At 44.4% G+C, this 21,691-nt stretch overlaps 2 protein-coding genes across 3 annotated transcripts; both read right to left on the reverse strand.

The window, feature by feature from the left end:
* Positions 1–1,043: 1,043 nt before the first annotated feature.
* On the reverse strand, positions 1,044–14,045 carry LOC147206583 (alpha-1,3-mannosyl-glycoprotein 4-beta-N-acetylglucosaminyltransferase C-like). 2 transcript variants are annotated; one of them, XM_086109168.1, is made up of 5 exons: positions 13,224–14,045; positions 12,992–13,150; positions 3,374–3,519; positions 2,489–2,636; positions 1,044–2,382 (listed from the first exon to the last, which is right to left on the reverse strand). In XM_086109168.1, the coding sequence occupies exons 3-5, from the start codon at positions 3,506–3,508 to the stop codon at positions 1,217–1,219; spliced, it is 1,449 nt and encodes a 482-aa protein (XP_085965294.1). In that variant the 5' UTR covers positions 3,509–3,519; positions 12,992–13,150; positions 13,224–14,045; the 3' UTR covers positions 1,044–1,216. The 2 variants fall into 2 exon arrangements, with proteins under 2 accessions (XP_085965294.1, XP_085965295.1); XM_086109169.1 differs by having other exon boundaries at positions 12,973–13,150.
* Positions 14,046–18,652: 4,607 nt separating this feature from the next.
* On the reverse strand, positions 18,653–21,616 carry borcs5 (BLOC-1 related complex subunit 5). The gene is made up of 4 exons (XM_086109170.1): positions 21,209–21,616; positions 20,312–20,455; positions 19,907–20,064; positions 18,653–19,474 (listed from the first exon to the last, which is right to left on the reverse strand). Exons 1-4 carry the CDS (start codon positions 21,264–21,266, stop codon positions 19,241–19,243), a joined length of 594 nt encoding a protein of 197 aa, XP_085965296.1. The 5' UTR covers positions 21,267–21,616; the 3' UTR covers positions 18,653–19,240.
* Between the last annotated feature and the right edge of the window lie 75 nt (positions 21,617–21,691).

The raw sequence follows: 21,691 nt of genomic DNA on the forward strand, positions 1-21,691 counted from the left end.
AGTACAACATTTATTGACAGTGTACTCACCAAGTTTCACTTTATTATCATGCCTCTGGGTTCAAATCATTATTAACTATCAAATTAACATTAAAATGTTTCATAGAAGTGATTCAAGTGGCTGTAAAAATGGCACGACGTGGTGGTGTTTTGGATGTCTGACGGGAAGAAGTGAACGACGCCGTGTTGGATGAAAAGCGAGGTGGATTTTAGTCCACGGGCCTCAAAAACGAGGGCAACAAAGAGCAGATGGAATGACTGTATTCAATCAGACCCCGCAGAGAAAGAAGCGGAAGGGATGCAGGCTCATACAAAACTTCAAATGTGAATAAGGAAAAGCTCAGGAGTAGATGACAACACTGATGTGAAAGACCCTACGCATGATGAAGGCGGGAAAAATTATTCTCTGTCTTCTTACTTTATTCTTTGTCATGAATTCATCTTCATCCATCCATTTTCCGATCCGCTTATCCTCACAGGGGTCGCGGGGGGTGCCGGAGCCTATCGCAGCTGTCTTCGTGCAGTCGGCGGGGGACATCCTGAACCGGTTGCCAGCCAATCGCAGAGCACATATCGACGAACAACCATTCACGCTCACACTCACACCTAGGGACAATTTAGAGTGTTCCATTAACTCGCCATGCATGTTTTTGGAATGTGGGTCGAAACCGGAGTACCCGGGGAAAACCCACGCAGGCACGGGGAGAACATGCAAACTGCACACAGGAAAGCCGGAGCCCAAATCGAACCCTGCACCTCTGCACTGTGAGGCCGGCGTGCTAACCAGTCGGTCACAGTGCCGCCCACCATTGTAAATCTTGAATTTTTGTTTTTCTTTATATCAATAATCTCTCTTAGCACAGCTCAGACCACAGGACAGTCACTCAGGATAACCTTTCGCGACATCCACTAATTGGATCTTGTCAGACTTTGACTTTGTGGAAAAAAAGCAGAAATTTGGCCCAATTAACAGGATGCGCATGATTACCGCTTTTAAGCGGTTTGATTTCCAAACTTCAAAAACATGACAGCAGACACATACAGTAGAAACAAATTTCTGTTTTTATGTTAGGAAAATGAAGTATAAAGGGTGGATTCTGAATCGTGTTTGAAACTTATCAGATGGAGGGAAAAAATTGTTGAAAAAAAAAATACACAAGAAAATATACTTTTTTTCTGAGTCTTGTCCAACATGACCGCACCGATAACCGAATTGGTCACTTGACCGACGAACTGCCGGGATGTGCGGTCCATAGGCTGATGGTTCTGATTATGAGCCACTCTTTCTGGCCAGCTGTCACCACGATGCGCACACAGTCCACATCGAAACCAATCTTGCGGTCCACGTCTTGAACCTCAACCCTGCCACCTTTGAACTCCCCCAGAGTGATGTAGGAGGCGCACTGGCCGTCCTGCTTGCCCTCCACGCGCCTCTGACCCACTTCCACGGCGCCGTGATGGAGGATGTCGCTCTGTCTGTCGTCGGAGCCCGTGGCGATTTTGATCCTGCTGATCTTGGCCGACTTGTTGAAGACCACCACGAAGAAATCGCCGGTGGACGGCGGCTTGCCCCAGAAGTACTCGTCCACGGCGCTGTAGGCCTTGGCGGCGGCGTAGCTCTCGAAGACAGCGATGTTGGTGTAGAGCCGCGCCGGAGGGTTGTCGGGAATGTCCACCGCGTCCTCCTCAAAGTCGTCGTCCTTCAGCTTGTTCTCGGCGCCCCGGTAGGACGAGTAGTAGCCCATGTGCTGGAAGAGCGACGGCTTGAAGCGGATCACGTCCTTCTGGGCCAGCAGGCCGCGGAAGTGGATGAGCAGCCAGTCGCACGGCATCTCTTGGTAGAACATGAGCAGGAAGTGCGCCAGGCGCGGCAGGTCCCGCGTGTGGTACAGCTTCCCGATGTAGCCCAGCTTGGAGAACTCCAACATCACCCAGTAGGATCCCTCGCGGGAGGCGATCACCTTCTTCAGCGCCGTCAGGAAGTTACGAGCGCAGCGCACGTCGTCCTCCAGCATCACGTAGAAGTCGGAGAGGTTGGTGCAGAAGTTGAGCAGGAAGGCGTAGTCCACGTTCTGCTTGGAGCGGAAGCGCACCCGGTCCTCGGGGTCGTTGTAGTTTCTCTTCAGGCCGTCCAGGGACGGGTAGTAGTCCTCGGGAGCCTGAATCACCAGCAGGCGGCCGGCGATGATGTGGTGCGAGAACTTGCGGCTGATTTCCTGCAGCAAGTTTTCACACCACAGCGAGTCAAAGTCGGCCAGGTGGACCACCACCACGATCTCCTTCAGCTCCTCGTAGCTGGACTGGTCAAAGATGGACTTGATGGTCTCGAGGAGGTAGTTCCCGCGCTTCCTCTTCACCGACGACAACCCGATGGTCAGATACTCTGATGATGACGAAAAACAAACGACGGTCAGGCCGTCTGATGATAACACGTAGCACACAAGACGTCACATTTCCAAAGTGACATCGTTCTCGTGCGAACTACCCACTTTTGCGCGGCAGAGGGAATCCCGCCAGGTAGCGGTACGTCACATTAATGGTCCCGGAGAAGTTGGACAGGTCTCTGAAGGTGTGGATGTATCGCTCTGAGCTAGCGGGTTGCATTAACGTCTCACCCAGCTGCCGCTTTTCTGCCTCCTGTTGGAAAAGAAGAACATGTACAAATGTGTTTACCCTTTCATGCACCCTGTAACCCGCTAACATGATAAGCAGTCCACTGTCGTGGCCACTGTCCCTGATAGGTTTAAAAATAAAAAAACATTTCATTCGGCACGTGATACAGGTTTCCAATTACCGCATTTTCCGCACTAAAAGGTGCACCTAAAAGTCTTCCATTTTCTTAAAACTCATTCACTCCCAAAGACGTTTTTAAACGTCTTTTCAGACTTGGTCCAGAATTGTCTGGTACTGAATGAGTTAAAAGTCCGATGCGGCTTGTGTGTGGTCATTACGGTAATATTTCGACCCCAAAATGGCCCCTTTGCTCGAGACATGCTGACAATGCAGAGTTCAAACTTACGGCGATTGAACACAGAAATAGAGCAGCGGCAAGAGAGTTCAACGCTAATGAGTCAATGTTATAACTTGCTGTTGGTTAAGTGAACTGCGTCGCTGCTTTATTAAATCAGTTTTACTGACATCTGATCGTTCTGTTGGCGGTTCCTTGAGTGTAACTCCATCTAGTGGATGCATTGCAGATTGCGTCTTATAATGCGGTGCGCCCAATGTATGAAAAAAAAAGACAAAATAGGCCATTCATTGAAGGTGCGCCTCATAATCCAGTGCGCCGTTTAGTGTGGAAAATACGCTAGTCAGATCGATAAATAATGCAAAGAGAGAAAAAAAAAACGCTAAAGCAAAACACCGCCACTCACCAACACGTATCCGTCCATGTCCATGTAGAGGTTGAAGAACAGCAGGAAGGCGACCAGGAAGCCCAGCAGAGGCAGCGTGGATCTCTTCCTCAGGCAACGCATCTTGTCCGTCGACTTCCACATCAGCCTCAGCATCCCGCCTCTCACTAGCGCGCATCATGAGAAAGAATTCCACGCGTTAGTCATTTTCATGCTCATGATCGTTCCCCCCCCCCCCCCCCATGTAGGGTGGAGCAAAGCACTCTGCAATCCGTCGATTGGTAGATGGCCGCGTGTCTGCGTTGGTGTCGCAATGGAAACGGGAGTTAATGTTCAAAAGCATTTTTTTTAATCATTCTGAATAATAATCAGGAAATTGTTGGATGCCTGGAAATGATGATCCCGAGCTCTTATTTTGTGGTGCGGCGTATGTCATGTTCGGGGTGATTCTTTTTTTCTTCCCTCCCCAATTGACGTAGAAAACGATCAGCAATCATGAACATCAAGCAAACGCTTGCAACACAAAAGGAAATAAGGAGGGATCTTTATTTTTTTTTTTTAAGTTTAGTAAAGAACTTTCATAAGTCAACAGGGACAGAAACGTTTAAATCAACAAGTGCAGGGGAGATATGATCTTTTTTTTTCTTGTTGTTGATCTTCTCTGACAAAACAGAAACTTCATTCAATCCTGTGCTCGCCCGCAAGACATTTATATGGAAATGAAGTCACGTCCACGAATGAATAAAGCCCCGTGTGTTGACTCGACTTTATGACACATCTCTGCCATCTTGTTTGTTTTGCATCGTCGCTTCTTCCTCCATTCCATCATCTCCATTTTTTTTTTTTGGATGACAACAACAGCGGGTGGCTCTGAATGCCAATCATCTTTTTCGCGGTTCAATGGCGGAAAAAAGGGAGCCTCCGTCAAGGTGCCCTTCAGAGACACGTTTAATCCCTTGGTTTGCGTTTAAAGCGGTGGTGCCCCCGCGTGGAGGACCCCTGCGCTCTCGGCTCAGCCTCATCAAGATGGATGACGCGCTTGTTGTAAACGCGACTCGTGCGAGGTGATTGATGCTTTGGCTTTGCTTTGACTTTGCGGGCTGTCGCCTCGCTCCGGGAACGCATCCATTACGCATTTAGCCTCGACTACGACAGGGATGGACGCAACATTGTGGACAGGCCCTCGCGTCAATCTACCTGAATGCTCGGCGTTGCTAAAGATGCCGACATATCATAAGATGGTAGTGAGGTTGGGAAAAACAAATAACTTTGTCACGGCGCTCCCTGGAACGTCAACATGGACACCCACAAAATTGTGGAGATCTCATCGCCACATCATGTAAAAAAAAAAATGAGGAAGGCTAATATACCGTATTGGCCCGAATATTTTTTGCATTGAAATAAGACTGAAAAAGTGGGGGTCGTCTTATATTCGAGGTCTAGACATTATACCCATTCACGACGCTAGATGGCGCCAGATATCATTGAAGCGAATGCTGAACTTGACTCCCCATGCCAAAGTGAACCCCTGCCACGAAGAATAAAAATGAAAACAGCGGTAGCACAAAGAAGAAAAATAAAAAATAGTGGCAAGAAGGAAAAGAGAAGAAAATAATAGAAGAGATAACAGAAAATGGAGAAACATAGCGACTATCTGGAGAAAAGTGGGTCGAAGATCGGCCAGGTTAACCGGCAGCTGAGGAGAAGTTATGATGTCATTTACATTTCAAAAACCAGAAGCCATTCATTTACGAATGTGATTGCACTTTAGATTTGAATGAGGCAAAATAACATGCTTTTTCTCTCAAATATATTGTTGTAATCATTTGTTTCAGATGTACTGTCATTATTTTCTGTATAAAAATTAATTTGGAGTTCAAAAAGTCTTTTTTCAAACTTGAATCTTGAAAAAGAGGGGGTCGTCTTATAATCAGGTTCCGTATTATATTTGGGCGAATACGGTAGTCAGTCGCCAGAACATAAACATTGGCACACACAATGTTGTGGCTCAATAACATGTCAGAAATTACAGGGACCTTTAGAGACTCTCAAATGGAAACTCCCGGTTGGCCGTTTGTCTCCATCCCGACTCAACGGGCCTCAGGGCAGCACGTGAAATAATGTGGGTCAGAGCCACCACTGCCGAGGAGAGTCGATCCTCATTAGCGTCAGCCACAGACGCCTGCGACGGCTGCGCGTTTAACACTCTGCATGACAGTGACTCCACCCAGGAGCACCATGACAGCATGTGGGGTGGAAATGGGAGTTCAGAACATTTAAAAGGGAGGGGGCAGTATCAGGGCACATATATGGACTGGTCACGAGCACGGTTATAATAGTTTGGGATTTTTCATGATAGTAAAGTTTGTGTTTAATCGAGACTTTTTTACATTCGGTTACTTGTATTTCATTTTTTGGGCAGGTTGGTTTTTTATTTTTTTTAATGCTTTGTTTGAGTTTAGGTGGTCCGGTGGTCAACCTCACAGTGCAGAGGTACCGGGTTCAATTCCAGCTCCGGTCCCTGTGTGGAGTTTTACATGTTCGGGCCTGCGTGGATTTTCTCCGGGTACTCCGGTTTCCTCCCACATTCCAAAAACATGCATGACAGGTTGATCGAACACTCAAAGTTGTACCGGTATACCCCGCCTCTCGCCCAAAGTCAGCTTGGAATAGGCTACGGCTCACAGGCGACCCTAATGAGGATAAGCGCTATAAAAAGGATGTACGGATGGATGACAGTTAACAACATAAAAAAAAAAAAAAAAAAAAGAAGATGCGCGAGGTGCACGTGAGCCACGAATGGTGTCAGAACAGCACGTTCACAATTCACGCTTCCACACCAGTCGGTTTCACAAACGTGTCAGGAAACAAACGTGACCCATTTTCCCCGTCGAGTGCGGCGAGGCTGCTGTTTAAAATGTAGCGTCCTCGCTCTGATGGCCTTTGGCTGCTTTGGCGAGCATCTCACCGCAGCCGTTTGTATGTTTGTACAACCGCTACAGTGAATATGTACAATTGCGAATATGGAGTACAATGTGACTGCCACAGCCGCGTTGCACGGCAAGATGCGGAGACAACAATGAGTCTGGTTTCATGCGTGCCACATGACTCGGCGCCGTAATAAGATTGTGCATGACTATGTTCGAAAAGTGTAGTCCTCGGGGCGTGAGCATCACACACAAGTTTGGCCTCGTGCTGCCGCATGGTTTGTTTCCTGGCGATTCAACAAACTCCGCCCACGGGCAATGACGAAAAGTCACTGTTGAGTTGTTGCTTTTTTCTCAATTTACCATCATCCATCTTTCTAGTCTTGTAAATGTGCTTTAATATGTTAGCAATTGGGGGAAAAAACTAAAACTTTTCAAGAAAAAGCTCCTCTTTGTATGTCCATTGAAAATCGCTATCACGAGTCTATAAAGTCCACTTGAAACCAAAACGGCAGATTTCCCGCATCTTTTTGGGGTATTGCTTCTTCAGACTTTTTGGTGGGTCTACTCATGATAGACATTTCGAGCAAAGGTTGCTAACTGAAATTGGCTCCAAGGGGCGGAACCTTACCAAAAATTCTAGTGTGCGATCATGGTCTTACTTTGTACTGTCAAAGGTTGCAGCTAAGCAAGGCGTCGGATATCTCCCTGGAAGATAATGAGCCATTTTATTCCAACACCTAAAGTCAGCGCCATTGCTCTCGATAGAATTGAGGGGCGTTCCCCCCCACACTGAGGGACGGATCCCGCAAGACGACATGATCGTTGTGGCGAGACTCCTGTGCAATGAACTCCAGTGAACTGTAAAAGTCTTGTGTGTGAATTCTAAATCTTAATACAAAACTGGCTCAGCCTGGTCATTGCCCCTCCCCACGAGCTTATCGACAAAATAACTGGAAAAACTATAGCAGGGGTGCCTCAAGGCTCTCGAGGACTGGACTTGGGCACCCCTGAACTACAGTATGTAAGATTAAAGGTTTCAATGAGGGCTTTCCAGATACTGTCCATAATTTCTTATGTAATGACATCATGACCCCAAAACAGTTTTTTGGGGACTGTTTTACCTCCATTTTGCCAGAAATTTAACACTCAAGAGCCTTCAACGGGAGGAGGAGCTGTACCCTTTGAGTAATGCATCAAAATTCTGCTAGACTTTGCATCTTTGGATGCTGAATACTCCTCTGCTACTCCTCACACCCTCATCGGGCAGACACGCTAACCAATTGATTTGGTACACTGGCACCATCTGAATGAATTGAAAACATCTCGACAAAGATAAAAATGAAAAAAAAATTGGGACTCTTGACAATATAAATGCTCAGTGGGCCGGAATAAAGAATTAAAATGGCCATACATTTTCTACCACTGGTCTAATTTGCAATTTTTAGAAAGAAATCGGAGACATTAAAGCACGTTTTGGTTACATTCCGCATCAATATGTTCCTTTTGAAATGCAAAAATGCGTGAGCGCTGACAAAGCATCTCCATGCAATGTGTGTGTGTGTGTGTGTGTGTGTGTGTGTGTGTGTGTGTGTGTGCAATCATCAACGAGTAAACAGCCGGTTGCTGGCCCTCCCACTCGGAGACTTTTAAAGCAACTGCTGGCTTGTACGTGTTTACTTATTCATCAAATGGTGGCGGAGGGGAAGGAGGAGTAGTAGAGGGGAGCACGCAGTTAGTTTCTCCCCTTCCAGCAATTACTCGGGTCCGGCCGATGCAGGAGGGAGTATACGTCTTTAAAAATGCATGTTACTCATTTCCACACTTGGGCTCCGATGGCCAAACAGTGGGAAAAAAAAATGAACCGGCCAAAGATCCAACTGCTTCATATTTTGGGTGCCATTTTGGCATCATTCTGTCACTGAGTGAGTAAGTAACGAAAGACAATTAAAAAAATCATTTCACTGTGGTGACAACGAAAAAGAAAAAATATCCCCTGTCACCCAATCGCTAACATTTGTTTTGCGTAAATCAAGCCAGCTAGTTAGCTGCTAACTAACCGACGAACGGTAGCTTTGTTTTCGCCCGGCCTAATTTTGATGCAATTCCCCATACTAACGAACAAATTAACTCATTAAGTAACTAACATACTCGCAGCAGATTATTTCTTGGGTTAATCTGGCCTAACTTTGGTTCAATTCTGTTAGCAACCAGCCAACTAGACAAATTATCGAAACAACAAATCAACCAACCAACCAATCAACAAACTTACTAACTACCACTGAAAGATAACTGCTCACTATCCTGAAGTGATAATTCAAAATAAATGTACCACCTTTATCTGGATCTGTACTGTGTATTTTGTCTAAAAACCAACAGCAAAATGTAACATTTTCCAGTTTGCGCCTCGCCCCCTTTTTTTTTTTGTCCAATTCACGTGTCGCACGGAAAAATGAAAACGTGTTGTCCGCATGCATTCATGGGGGCAACTGCTGTATTTGAATGAATAATTCATGAGGAGATGGAGGAGGAGCTTCTTTGTCTGGCAAAGAGACCATAATAAAGATATTTTATTTTAGGAGAGCCGCTTAATGGTCCATCACTGCTGCTGCATATGACATCACCTGGGACATGCCGATCATCCATGAGTGCGGCGAGGCGGTTTGACGCCAAAGTGACATTCGGCTGTTTGCCATTGAGGACAGATGACAATGTACGCGAATGGAAGCAAGAAAGGGTAGGACAGGGAAATATATGAGACATGAAAAGTAGGGGGTTGAAGCTGATAGCAGTTAAAAAAAAAAAAAAAGGAAGTGTGATTGCTACTTTGGGAGCTTTACAACGGGAAAAGTGAGAATAAGATGCGAGGGAAGATGGTGGTCTCCATGGCGACAAGCCCGGTAATGGAAGAGCTCTCCATCTCGCTCACATTTGGGGAATGACACCTCCTGCTTGACAACAACTCAGCGACCTGAAGCATTTATGATATGTTTCGAAAAGGAACAAGATTCTTTGGAATGACGGAATGTGACAAAAAGAGCCCCCCCCCCCGCGCCTCAATAAATAAATAAATAAATAACATTTATAGATATATAGACATAATGATGGAATATAAATCCAGGACGGTCAAGAGGTCAGTGGACTTCGTGAGTCATGGTCGATTAGCGGAGTCTTGCATTTAAAGCAAACATGGTGCATCAGCATTTAGCGGTTATGCTGCACACAAATGGAATAAACTGCCAAAAGGAGTTTACGTTTTTTGAAATCCAGGTTAAGAACGATGATTTTTTATTTCAGTAGCTATGATTAAGGTCTTTTTGAGGAATTCTCTTATCTTTTTTTCCCCCAAAATTATGTTCTTGTACTGTAAGTTCTCTTAATAGTTTTAGTAAGGTATTTTTTATTTTTCTATTTAGTTTTTTTTAATGCCTTATTTATTGTCTTTCAATGCTCTTTTGTAACTATGTGAATCACGCAGTTACCTTGTGTATGAAATGCGCAGTATAAATAAAGCTGCTTTGCCTTGGCAAGATAGTTCAAAGGAAAATGAACCTGGAGAAATTAACTTGAGTACCTATGTCAGACGGCAAAAACAGCACAAATCAATCGTCACGGCACACTTTTTTTAAATTGACATAATATTCCTGAATTTTGTTGCCACTGAAATGTTCAGATTTCTTTTTTTTTAAATTAGTGGTGCCTTGAAATATGAGTGGCCCAATTAACACGTTTTTGAGAATGCAAACTTGAGATACGAGCGCCGTGCGGCAACAGTGAACTCAACTCGCTTCAACGAGCAGCAGTTTGGCACGCCGCAAACAAATAAATCTTTAAAAAAAACGAGGCATCAAGCTTTTTAATGCCACTCCCAGTTGAAGCTTACTGTCAATCTACACATTTAACAAAGAGAATGACACATCGATTTAAAACAGCCGAACTGTGCCTGAAGAATGTCCCGCTAGTTTAAAACCCCCTACATAATGACGTAAAAACACCTCTGAGCGACTAACGATGAGCATCGAAAGTTGGTATTGACGATTCTATAAGCCACTGATAATTTAACACAAATGGTGGAGCAACACATGCAGACAGACAACATGACAATACTCACAGGTTATCTGTTTTGATTATCTGTGAAAGAACGGCTCCATTAAGAACCCCGCCGAAGTGCGTTTTTTTGTTCCAGCCCACATGATATGTGAAATGCAAAATAGGAACACCATATTTGGAAAAAAAAAAAAAAAAAGACAGCCAGGAATGTTTTTATAACATTTCTACTAATTTACATTGAAAAACGGTTTTGACACTTAACTGCACCCTCCTGGCTTGTCATCAATAGATTTCAACTCCAACGCAGTTCAATAGTAGTATCAATTCGGTAAAAACACTCACAGCTAAAAAAAATAATAAAATACGGGAAAAAATCAGGAGGGTTGCCGAGTTTGTAGTTGAGATAGAATTGGATTATTCAAGTGGATTATTAAAATTAATAAACCCAGTGCCTTTGATCTTGCAGATCCGCACAGATTAATACAGCTAAAAACGAGGATGGGATTTAAAAATGTATAACAAGGCCAAACACTGAAAGCGATGACTTGTCTTTGCTTTATGAAAAAAAGAGATTTCTTATAGACATACGGCGAATACCAGCATGTTTACGCGCATGCAATGCTCATATTTTCAGATGAACATTCTTGACAAAAATCATCTCTGAGGGGATTTGCGGTGAGAGGGGGTGGGGGGGGGGGATTAAAGATGCCAAATGCGAATCAAAAGCGGCTTTTTGCTGCTTCTTTTTTTTTTCCCCCGCTGCGCGTTATAAGAAGATTACAACACGACATGCAACTGATGGGATAAATGCTCATCTCACATGGGCAAGCACGTCCGCACACACTCGCGCGCGCACGTACGGACACCATCTTTTGAAATACAAAACTGCCAGAGGCATTGAATGCCATCATTTTTATCTAAGATGAGACTGAGGGCAACAAGAAAAAAGGAGAGCTGCAACACGAGACTGTGGAGTGTAATACTGCACCAGACACACGCAAACCTCCTTTGCCCTGCACATCCCGACACCGTACACACACGATTCTTCCGTCTTTTGAATTGAAACCTGTCAACTCACAGCGCGCCGACCGCGTTATTCGCAACGGTGGGACGTGCTGCATTTACCAATTGCTTTCAAGAGGAGACTGAGGGCAGCAAGAAAAACGAAAGATTGATTTCTTTTTTATTTTAATCCGTCCGCCAGCCTATAAGAGTTCAATTTAAAACGGTTCACTTCAGCAAACTGTTTCAATTGAATTTGCGGTTGACTTTATGAAGTGATGCTGCTGATTCTGGGGGACTCTGCAAAATTGGTTTTGTTTGAAATTAAAACAAAGTTGAACATTTAAAGTGATTTTGAAAATAGCGGAGAAAACTACGGGAAGCTATTTGCTCGTTTCAGTTTTTATTTCGCTTTTTAGGACATGCTAATGATCCTCAGAGCTCCAAAACTTTTCGTAAATTTTAAAACATGGTCGATTGTTTAAGATTAAAAAAAAAAAATCAATACACAGTTGCTTGAAAACATTTCAACAAAGTTTTGTCTTTTAAATTCCAGACCAACATTTCACTGAAAATGAACATTGACTTTAAATGTCATTTAAATTGGTCCTGAAAACCTGGACTCACCCCCCACTCACCCATTTTTAATATGCTTATATTTATATTTCATATTTATATTTATTTAGATTTTTTGTCTTCTACTTTGTCCATGTCATAATTTTGCTGCTGTAAATTGCGACGGTCTCCATTGTGAGACAAATAAAGGTTTTCTTATCTTATCTTATATCAGATCTCGGCCTCCTTGACAACGAAATAATCATAATATAAAAAATAATAAAAAAGAAAAAAAAGTGGGTTTATCTCCATTTTTCCACATCTCTTTGTTTCTTTTTCTCCACAAAGTGAATCTGACATGAGGATGAAAATATTTCATTTTTCAGCATTTTGAAACAATTACAATAGGGTTGGCCAGATTCCTATGAATCAAGTTGAGAAATATTTGATGTCAAAACAAGAATCCTACTGACTTGCAAAAAAAAAAAAAAAAAAAATGCAAAGGTGGCAAACATGTTCAATATGGCCGCGTAAGTAGATGGAGTACATCTGTGCAGTTTGAATGGATTTTATGTGCACAATTTCTCAGTGTTCTCTCCCAAGAACGACAAATCCCATTTCCGCCATTCAGTGGACATGCCTTCACCGTTTTCAGAGCAGAGACAAGGGCTTGAGTTAAATTTTTTTTGAAATCTTATTTTATGTACGACATACTTTTTTGGTGATATCATCCAATTTTCACAGCATCCTTTTTATATGTCGTGGCAAACTCACAAGACATTTATTGTTGCTTCACAGGGTCTCTAAATTTCAAGAAAAGGAGAAAAAGCAACTTACTCGCAAACAAACTTTAAAGTTCAGCTAACTGATAGCTGGTCAAACATGAACCAGTGCCTGATACAAGTGCCTTTGCAAGACTCAAAACTTACTGACTTGCTCCCACGTCTGGTGGAAACACCTGGTAAAAACATGGCTGATAACACGTGATGGTATTCGGCGCAAAATTGGCTCCAATACACACACACACACACACACACACACACACACACACACACACACACACCGTAAGAGTCGGCAGTAACTCACGGCAATCCCCGCAACGCACCGGTAAAAGCCGAGTAATGATGCTTGGCTGTCAATCAAGATGCGGATGAGGATGCTCTCGGGCGGTCCTGATGGTGCGGCGGCATGTCAGCTCTCACCCGACGAACAGGAGAAGCGCACGAAAGCGCGATTAATCTTTTCCTCTCCGCCGACGTGGAGGCTGAAGAAGTGAGAGCAAGTCAGATGGAAGTTGGCGGAAGAGGAGGGGCGCCGATAAAAAGGGGTGGTCTCACCTGAAATGATGTCCGTGACTCACGACGGGCAAGAGGAAGATGAGGAGGAGGAGGAGGAGGGTGGGCGAAGGGGAAAGTGAAGCTCTCCTGTCTGGCTGCGCTGCAGCTACATCTGCTCGTCCTAATCATCTTCCTCCCTCTCTCCATCCTCGGCTTTCATCTCTCTCTCTCTCTCTCTCTCTCACAAGGTGTCACAAACACAGTGTGTCTGCACCAAATGCCTCATTGGCTCATCTCCTGCTGTTTATATGTGTGTGTGTGTGTGTGTGTGTGTGTGCGCGCGCGTGCGCGTTGCATCACACAGCAGCTGTGCATCCACAATGACTTAGCATGACACCTCCCCTCCATCTTGCCCCTCAACGTTCCTCCAATTCAGATCAGATCCGTTACTTTGTTTCGTCGTTTGCCAAAATACATTTTACATTACTTCCAGTACGTTAGCGTCGCCAATCGTAATATATATGTAGATATACATTTTGGCATCGACTCCCAGGCTGGCGGCATTGGTGGTCGACTGGTTAGCACGTTTGCCTAAAAGCGCAGAGGTGCAGAGTTCGATTCCGGCTGTGTGGAGTTTCCTCGTGTCGGCATGGCTTTTCTCCGGGTGTTTCCTGTGTGTATCAAAACTGTATGTATTTTAGCCATCCACGTCCACATCCCATGCAGGATTCAGTTTTGGCCCTTGGTATGTTAGAAATAATTCGTTCCTGACACCAGGGTCACCGATCACCACTAAATTGGCCGGATGTGTCCACAATAGAAGCCGTAAAAAAGTGTCAAGGACCCATGCCAGCAATTGAACAAGAAGTCAGGTGTTTTGGTTGGAAGTCTTAATGCCTTTCGTGCGCTTCTCCTGTTCGTCGGGTGAGAGCTGACATGCCGCCGCACCATCAGGACCGCCCGAGACTTCCATTAAGACCAAAGGCCTTCTCATTAAGACCACTCCTATCCTGTCTGGAAGAAATCAAAACCTGGATGGCACAAAATTTCTTGAGATTCAATGAAAAGAAGACAGAGGTGATATTGTTTGGTCCCAGTGGCCCTTGTACATTCCATCCTGTAGACTTGGGTCCCCTGTCTCCTTATCTTAAGTCAACAGTCTCAAACTTGGGCCTTAAACTGGACAGTGATTTCAAACTCGATCGGCAAATTGGTGCCGTTGTTAAATCCAGCTTCTTTCACCTTAGACAGCTGGCCAAAATAAAACCTCTCCTCTCACATGAACACTTTGAGACGGTAATTCATGCCTTTGTCACATCCCGGCTCGATTACTGCAATGCCCTTTACTTTGGAGTCAGCCAGTCCTCCATTAAGCGCCTTCAGCTGGTCCAGAATGCCGCCGCTCGCCTCTTGACTGGTACTCGTAAGAGGGAGCACATAACTCCTACTCTGGCATCCCTTCACTGGCTCCCCATTCATTTTAGAGTTATTTTCAAGATCCTCTTATTTGTTTTCAAATCTCTGAATAATCTCGCGCCACCTTACCTCTCTGAGATCATCCGCCCCTACACACCTGCCCGGCGCCTCAGGTCTGTGGACCAGACCTTATTAGAAGTACCAAGAACTAAACTGAGGCTCAGAGGGGATCGAGCCTTTTCTGTTGCTGGTCCCTCTCTCTGGAATGACCTCCCACTGAACATTCGGCAAGCCTCCTCGCCGCCCATCTTCAAAACTCACTTGTATTCTTTGGCATTCGACTCAGCATGACTTAGATTTGTTCTTGGTTTTACTGTTTGGTGCTTTCTACCGCCTTTATTACCGATTTGTCTTACTGTTTATTGTGCATGTTAAATTGCTCCATGTACAGCACTTTGTATGCAGCGATGGCTGTTTGAAAGTGCTCTATAAATACTGTTGACTTGACTTGAAGTAGCCATTGTACACTCAGCCAGATCACCTTGGAAGGAAAAAGGAAAAATAAAAAGCGCCCCAGACACAGGTTTCATTGATGGACACAAAATGGATTGGATGTGTTGTCATAACGACAAAGTCTCAAGGACCCATTGCGGAAACTGGACAGGAGGAGCGGTCATTTTGGTTTGAAGCAGCCATTTTGCTCTCAGTAAAGTAAGGAGAAAAAAAACAGCCCCAGATGCCAGTTTCAGTGATCAAAATGAAACTGGGTGGACGTGTTTCGCATAATAGAACGCACGAAAACGTCTCAAGGACCCGGCCTCGAAACTTAACAGGAAAATGGGCGAGTTTTCCTTTGAAATGGTCGTTCGGAATGAATCTCGGTGCTAACCCACAGAGAATTTGCCCAAATGGGCCTAAATGGGAAAGCAGGTATCCAAGACAGATAGGCTACGCTAAATTGGGAAGCTTTTGACCTCTCCCATCGATGAGCGGCGCATGACAACACATTTTGGCCATTTCAAGGATTGATGATGAAAAAGTGGGCGCGAGGGACCGTTGCCAGGTTGTACTCATTGCAAAACCATTTTCTTCCCCCGTAAATGGCTTCTTCTATGTTTCCTCGCTGTCCCGGCTATGTTTGAAGTCACATTGTAACGTTTGAAGTGCGGAAATGAGTTTCACATTCTGCAATGGATCTCAAATGAAGTAAAACGCCATCACCGATGAAAACATGTCATCGAGCGGGAACACACAATACGGTGCCTGCGGTGCCCCCCCCCCCTTCCCGGAGCCTTGTCGTCGCTGTCCTGAATCAGTAGGAAATTGCCTGATTAAAAAGAAAGAAGAAAAAAAAAAGCACTTTGCGAAGCGCAAGTTTTTCCTGGCGGAGACGTGTCTCTTAATAAGCGCGACGGTTGACAGACAGCATGCAAGCGCGCGGCGCTGATGAAGACGACAGCAAGCCCGCGCAAACACAAGCGGCTTCGCGTTGGGATCGTGACGGCTCGCGCGGCGCTGAACAAGAGGAACAAGCGTCAGCAGTGCACAGTGTGAAAGGAGTGAATGTAAATAGAAAATGGAACGGAGCTACCTCGTGCCTTGATGACATCAACAAGCACAAACGGCGACAAGAAAGGCTTGATTGAGCAGCAAACATGAAAGTTGCCGTGGATCAAACAAATTACAATTTAAACAGTGACGAATGATCAAATCATTTTTTTACCGTAAGGTACGTCTGGGTGGTATAAGGCTATAACCTCAGATTTATTTAGTTATTTTTTCATTTCCAAAATTAAAATTTCAATTTCAAACATTTGTACCCTATATTGATCATGATGGACAAAAAATGGCAGCTGTGGCGGCCTTCGCAAACGACTCGAGAGGTGATTTGTGGTTTTTTTCTTTTTTTAAATTCCGACAATGCGAGCGGTTAATATTTCATAGGCGTTAATCTGGAAGTTTGCATGCGGATGCACCACGCTGCCGCCGCCGCTCACTTGCATGCTAACCAGGAGCGGCCTGGCGGCAGGACGGCGCGAGGTCGCACCCTCTCAAATTCAAGTCATGACATTCCTTCGCTTAGCCTGGCTAATACAAGTATCAGCACCCACATTTTTTTTCCCCAATGCCAACTTTCAACTCCCGGTGTCCCAGTGTACTGATTGGTGGTTAGCATGCTTGCTTCTAGAATACGAAGAAGAAAAAGCTTAGTAAAGGAGCCGCATTGTTGTTTGAATGGTTGATCTGTTTTGGAGACCGCAAATGACCATTTGCTTAAATTCTCGTCCGATTCAACACGAGTGCGTGACAAAGCATCTCGACAGCCTCTTGCCCGTTAATCAACGAGAGAGGAAACCACTTGTCATTATTGTCAGCAGACTCAAAGAGTGACGGAAAATTGCAGCATGCTGAGAGGAGGGCGTGCGTGAATATGGGTGCTCATTTGCATAAGAATGACACTGATTGTTTGTGCTCTTCTTGCTGTTTTGTCGCCATGGCGGCTGCTTGTATAATACTTGTACCAACAATAAAATTGAATCTGAATAATATAAAGCAAATTTCAAAACTTGTAGGACTAATAAAAGTTTTCTGATGAAACAATGTTACTGATCATTTATGTCAAGTCAAAAGGGGAGCTTAAAACCAAATCAGAAGGACTCTGCTCTGGTGGTACCTCGAATGTCTTCAAAGGAAAATTTTGCTCTACCAAAAAAAAATTTTTTTAAACAGTAAAAACAAATAGTGGAAAAAATTACAGTCATCAGATTGGCCACCGAGAGCAGTAATACAGTCTGACAGACAGAGACAAAGCAAAGGGGGGGGGGAAATACAGTATTGGCCCGAATATAAGACGGTGTATTTTGCATTGAAATAAGACTGAAAAAATGGGGGTCGTCTTATATTCACGAGAGGTGACTTGCGTTGCAACGTGCTGCCGTTTTCCAAAAAGCTCGGCATGTGAACTTCGGTGCAATCAAACAAGTCAATTGATGCTCGGCGAAGGAGGAGCTGAAAGTCGAGCAGCACATCCAGGAATGGGGACACCCGCCATTTTGATTTCCATTCAAATGAGACGTTTAAAAAGGGGGAAATTGGATTTCTTTCATTTCACACAGAATTGCTCCACCGGCAGATTGTGTCACATCCTTCTGTTAATAGCCAAGGCATGGTTGCGACATTTTTTATTTTATTTTTTTTGCGTAACCTTCAAACAAGCCCCGCTCCATTCAAGGCCTTTAAAACCTTTTTTCTCTCCAAATGACACAGGCAAAGTTGCAGCTTAGACTGACACCACACAAAACCTTCTCAAATGGAAGCACACCAGCTTCAAAATACCACGCGTCGCTCACCATCAGAGCCCAAGATAAATCCTTTAAATCCTCATTCACACCAGCTTTGAGCCCGATAAGCGCAAACCGCGCTGCCACAACGCCTCGCAGAGCTTCTAAAAAACACGGAAAAAATAAGCTGTTTGTTCATTTGATGTATAAGATGACAATTCGGGCAAAATTGACTGTAAACTACCTTTTTTTTTTTTTAAATAATATGCTTTGTCTACACTTGGGGTCACTCCATGCAATGGACATGTCTTTATATTAGAAGTGAACATTCTCTGTCCGTTCATCAACATGCTGCACTATGTGTAGCTCGGGCACCCGAACGCAATTTCATTAAGCCAGTGCATATACCCCATATCGGAAAATTCGAACAGCAGTCACCTCCGAAAACAACAACAACCAAAAAAAAAGTATACAATGGTGCCTTGGAAAAGAAGTTCAAATTTGTTCTGTGACTCCACATCATTGCTCATATGTCAAATCATCTTTTCCCATTGAACTTAATGCAAATGCCATTATTCCGTTCCGGCCTTCCCAAATAAAGTTTGATTTTTCCATAACACTGAACTTTATAGCAACATAGTTGTTACGTTATTATTGAGAATGTAAACAATTCAACAGTTGATGCATCATGACTACAGTAATTCATTATGATTGCGCAGCTCCTACTGGTGCGTGCACCGTGGCCACCCGGGAGTAGTACATTGAAATATTGAATTCAAAAATACTTAAGACTTCCTTTGGCAACTTTATTGGGTTTTTTTAAATACAGCCTTTCAACATATTTGCATTCCATTCTTTTGTCATCTGTAATGTGATGGCGGCGCGGCTAAATGTCGACCACGCTTTTAATGGCATTGAGCACAAGATGACTAAATCTGAGCAGTGTTAGATGGAGTGGGGATCTTTGCGTGAAAGAGGCTTCATAAAAGATCATTGGCAGGTCTGCAGTGGTCATTTCAAAACATTGTTGAACAACAAATAAATTAACATGGTCATGTTTGTCCAAGCTCCTTCCGTTATTCTTGAGTCAATGTCCCAAAATGGAAGAGTAGGAAGCCCGTGGAGAGAAAATCTATCAGGTCCGCACTGGGTGTATCAGGTGCGTGATTTCTCCAAGATTATACGGCTTTTAAATCCCTTAAATTCCAGTTTCTCAGGACCGTGAGGCATCCAGATCTCATTATCATTCATGTCTCATACTTCCAAGATTAAGTTTCAGGAGAATCAAATTCTCCCAGATGGAAGCTCCATATACAAATCAAAAATAGGAAAAGACAGAAGCGACCTTCACCTCAGATTTCAGGGCTCCTAGCGAGTGGCTTACTTGGTGCCCGAGTCTGCATCGGGCCGCATGCTGAAGGGCTCCAGGCGCTCGTTTTCCGGCAGCATGTTGTTGAGGCGCTCCATCAGCGGCACCGTCTGGTCGATGCCCATCTGGATGCGGCGCAGGATCATAGACATCTCGTTGACCTTCTGGATCTGCTCCGCGTACTTGGCGTAGCGCTTCTGGCGCTCCTGCATGATGCTGAACAGGGTCTCCACCGAGAGGTCCATCTGGAGTACAACCGCAATTTAGAAAACGTGGAGATATGCGAGCACGTTAAAGCACAACATCGCACTCTACATACGCACTGACACAAATGGTGGCCGAAAGTATTAACTGGTGCGAGCCAAGTATGTCGAAGTCCAGCCTGGTTTGTTCGTAGAAGTGTCTTTACCACAAGTGTATGTACATGCACACTTCCGCATGTCAGTGGGTACCAATGATCTGCACAGTTCTGCTATTTGCTGCCCAGGCAAGTCCCTATGCCCTGTAAATAGCGATTTGATATCGGAAAAGTGCTGCACAAATAAAAGTATCATCGATTAAGCAATATTATGAAGTAAGGACATGAGTTGATGCTATTGTGGACATTTCAGACGTTACATCTTGATGTGAGCATTCTATTTAGGATTTTGTAGTTCGACTATGTCGGTGCAGCTCACCTCTTTGATGCGCTTGACTAAGGCATTCTGGTCAAAGGAGACGGCCTCGGCGCACTGGTGCAGGTGGTCCTGGTAGCGGGTGCACAGCTGGAGCACCTGCACGGAATCCAGTCTCTCCAGACACACGCTGCTGGGGGACGTCTGACCGCTCAGCACCCCTGTCGAGGAAACAAGGAATGTGTCAAAACAACAAAACCAGGGTCAACTCGTGTAATTGATTGACGTACGGCTCACGCTGCTACGATATTCCAGCATGGAGCTGGCACATGGAGCTGCTCTGGTCGTCGTTGGCAAAACTGATCATCTTCTCATGTTTTGTGAACTTAAGTATTGGAACGGGCAACAAGGGCTGCTCTACAAGCCTGAATCTTCAAAAGGCAGACAATAAATAAAGACGCATTGTACCTTTCAAGAGGGGCTGGAAGGTAGGGATCTCTTGGAGTTTAATGACATCAGGGTCACTGTGGATGTTCCTCATGGACTGAGTCCCCTGAGTCACCACCACAATGTCATCCATCTTCGCCTTCTGCTTGGCGGGAGAGGGAACCACTGCAAAGACAAGTGTTCCATTTATTACCCACCAATACACAATTTAAGTCGCATTTGAAGTGGCATTGAAATGGACGGGCGGCGACCCTGGTTCTAAGAGTTTTGAAGTAGTCATTATAGTTGTTTTTTATTTCGTTTGGGCTTTTTTTCCTCCAGTTAATTTGACTACATTTTAGTGCAAGTTTATTAGAGTATGGTTTGTTTTAGTTTCCGTACAATTTTATCTTTTACCATCATTCCACAACTGTCCAAATGAATAATAAAACGGTTTAGATACACAGTCAAGATTATTATTCAGTCAGAAATACTTATGATCGTTCGGGCGCAGTCAAGTATCCATTCCGGTCTTTCAGGCACTCACAGGCTATGCAATACTGTAAAGGGAGAACTATAGGAATTGAACTTACGCTGTCTGTATAGAAGGCAGGCGAGTGAATCACTTAAGATTTAAGCGATATATAAGATTTGTTTCAACAGTTTTCATTTCTCGAATATGCCACGTCAACATTTCAACGCAATTGTGAGCTAGGGAGATTAACAAAATAACATAGGACAAAGGAAAGAGAAAATGTGAAGAGAACGAAAGGAGTCGTGACAAAACGAAAGGAAAGGTCTACTCTTGACTAGTGAACGTCAGGAATAGGACTCTGGAGCAATAGAGAAATGGATTATGGGAGCAAGGGCAAAACAATGGCAATACAAACACCATCTTACTAATAAGGAGCGTGAAAAAGAAGCGAAAAACATGCTCACCTGTGGAACTGTAGTCGGAGTGTTTGTGCTCCGCATCTCCGCTCTGCTCGGCGCCCATGATGCAAATCAACCAGCTAAGGTTATCGGTCAATCAGGTTAACCCCGCAAATGTTCGACAAACGAAACACCACCGACTGATTTACCGAAACCGTGAAACACCTTGTTAACTACATGAATATTATTGCCTGACTGACAAGTTCCGCAGGCAATGAAACTCAAACTAGCTGTTTGCTAGTAATTACCAACGAAGCTAGGCGGTTACTATCTCATCTACCCTAACATTTTCTGGCAATATACAACCTTGCGCACAGTCCGGTTGTGTGTAGCTTCTTGTTTAGGTAACAATTTAGCTTATTCGCTCTTTAGCGTGACATTTAAAGGTGGAAGCCATTTGAAGCTGAGAGACGCCACTTCCGTAAATATTGGTCACGTGGTGGATGACGTAAGGAGCGGCAAATTGGCAACAGGTAAGACAACATAGTG

This window comes from Hippocampus guttulatus, chromosome 4 (assembly GCF_054856545.1).
Source record: "Hippocampus guttulatus isolate MCC_2025c chromosome 4, RoL_Hgut_1.0, whole genome shotgun sequence".
Classification (NCBI taxonomy): domain Eukaryota; kingdom Metazoa; phylum Chordata; class Actinopteri; order Syngnathiformes; family Syngnathidae; genus Hippocampus; species Hippocampus guttulatus.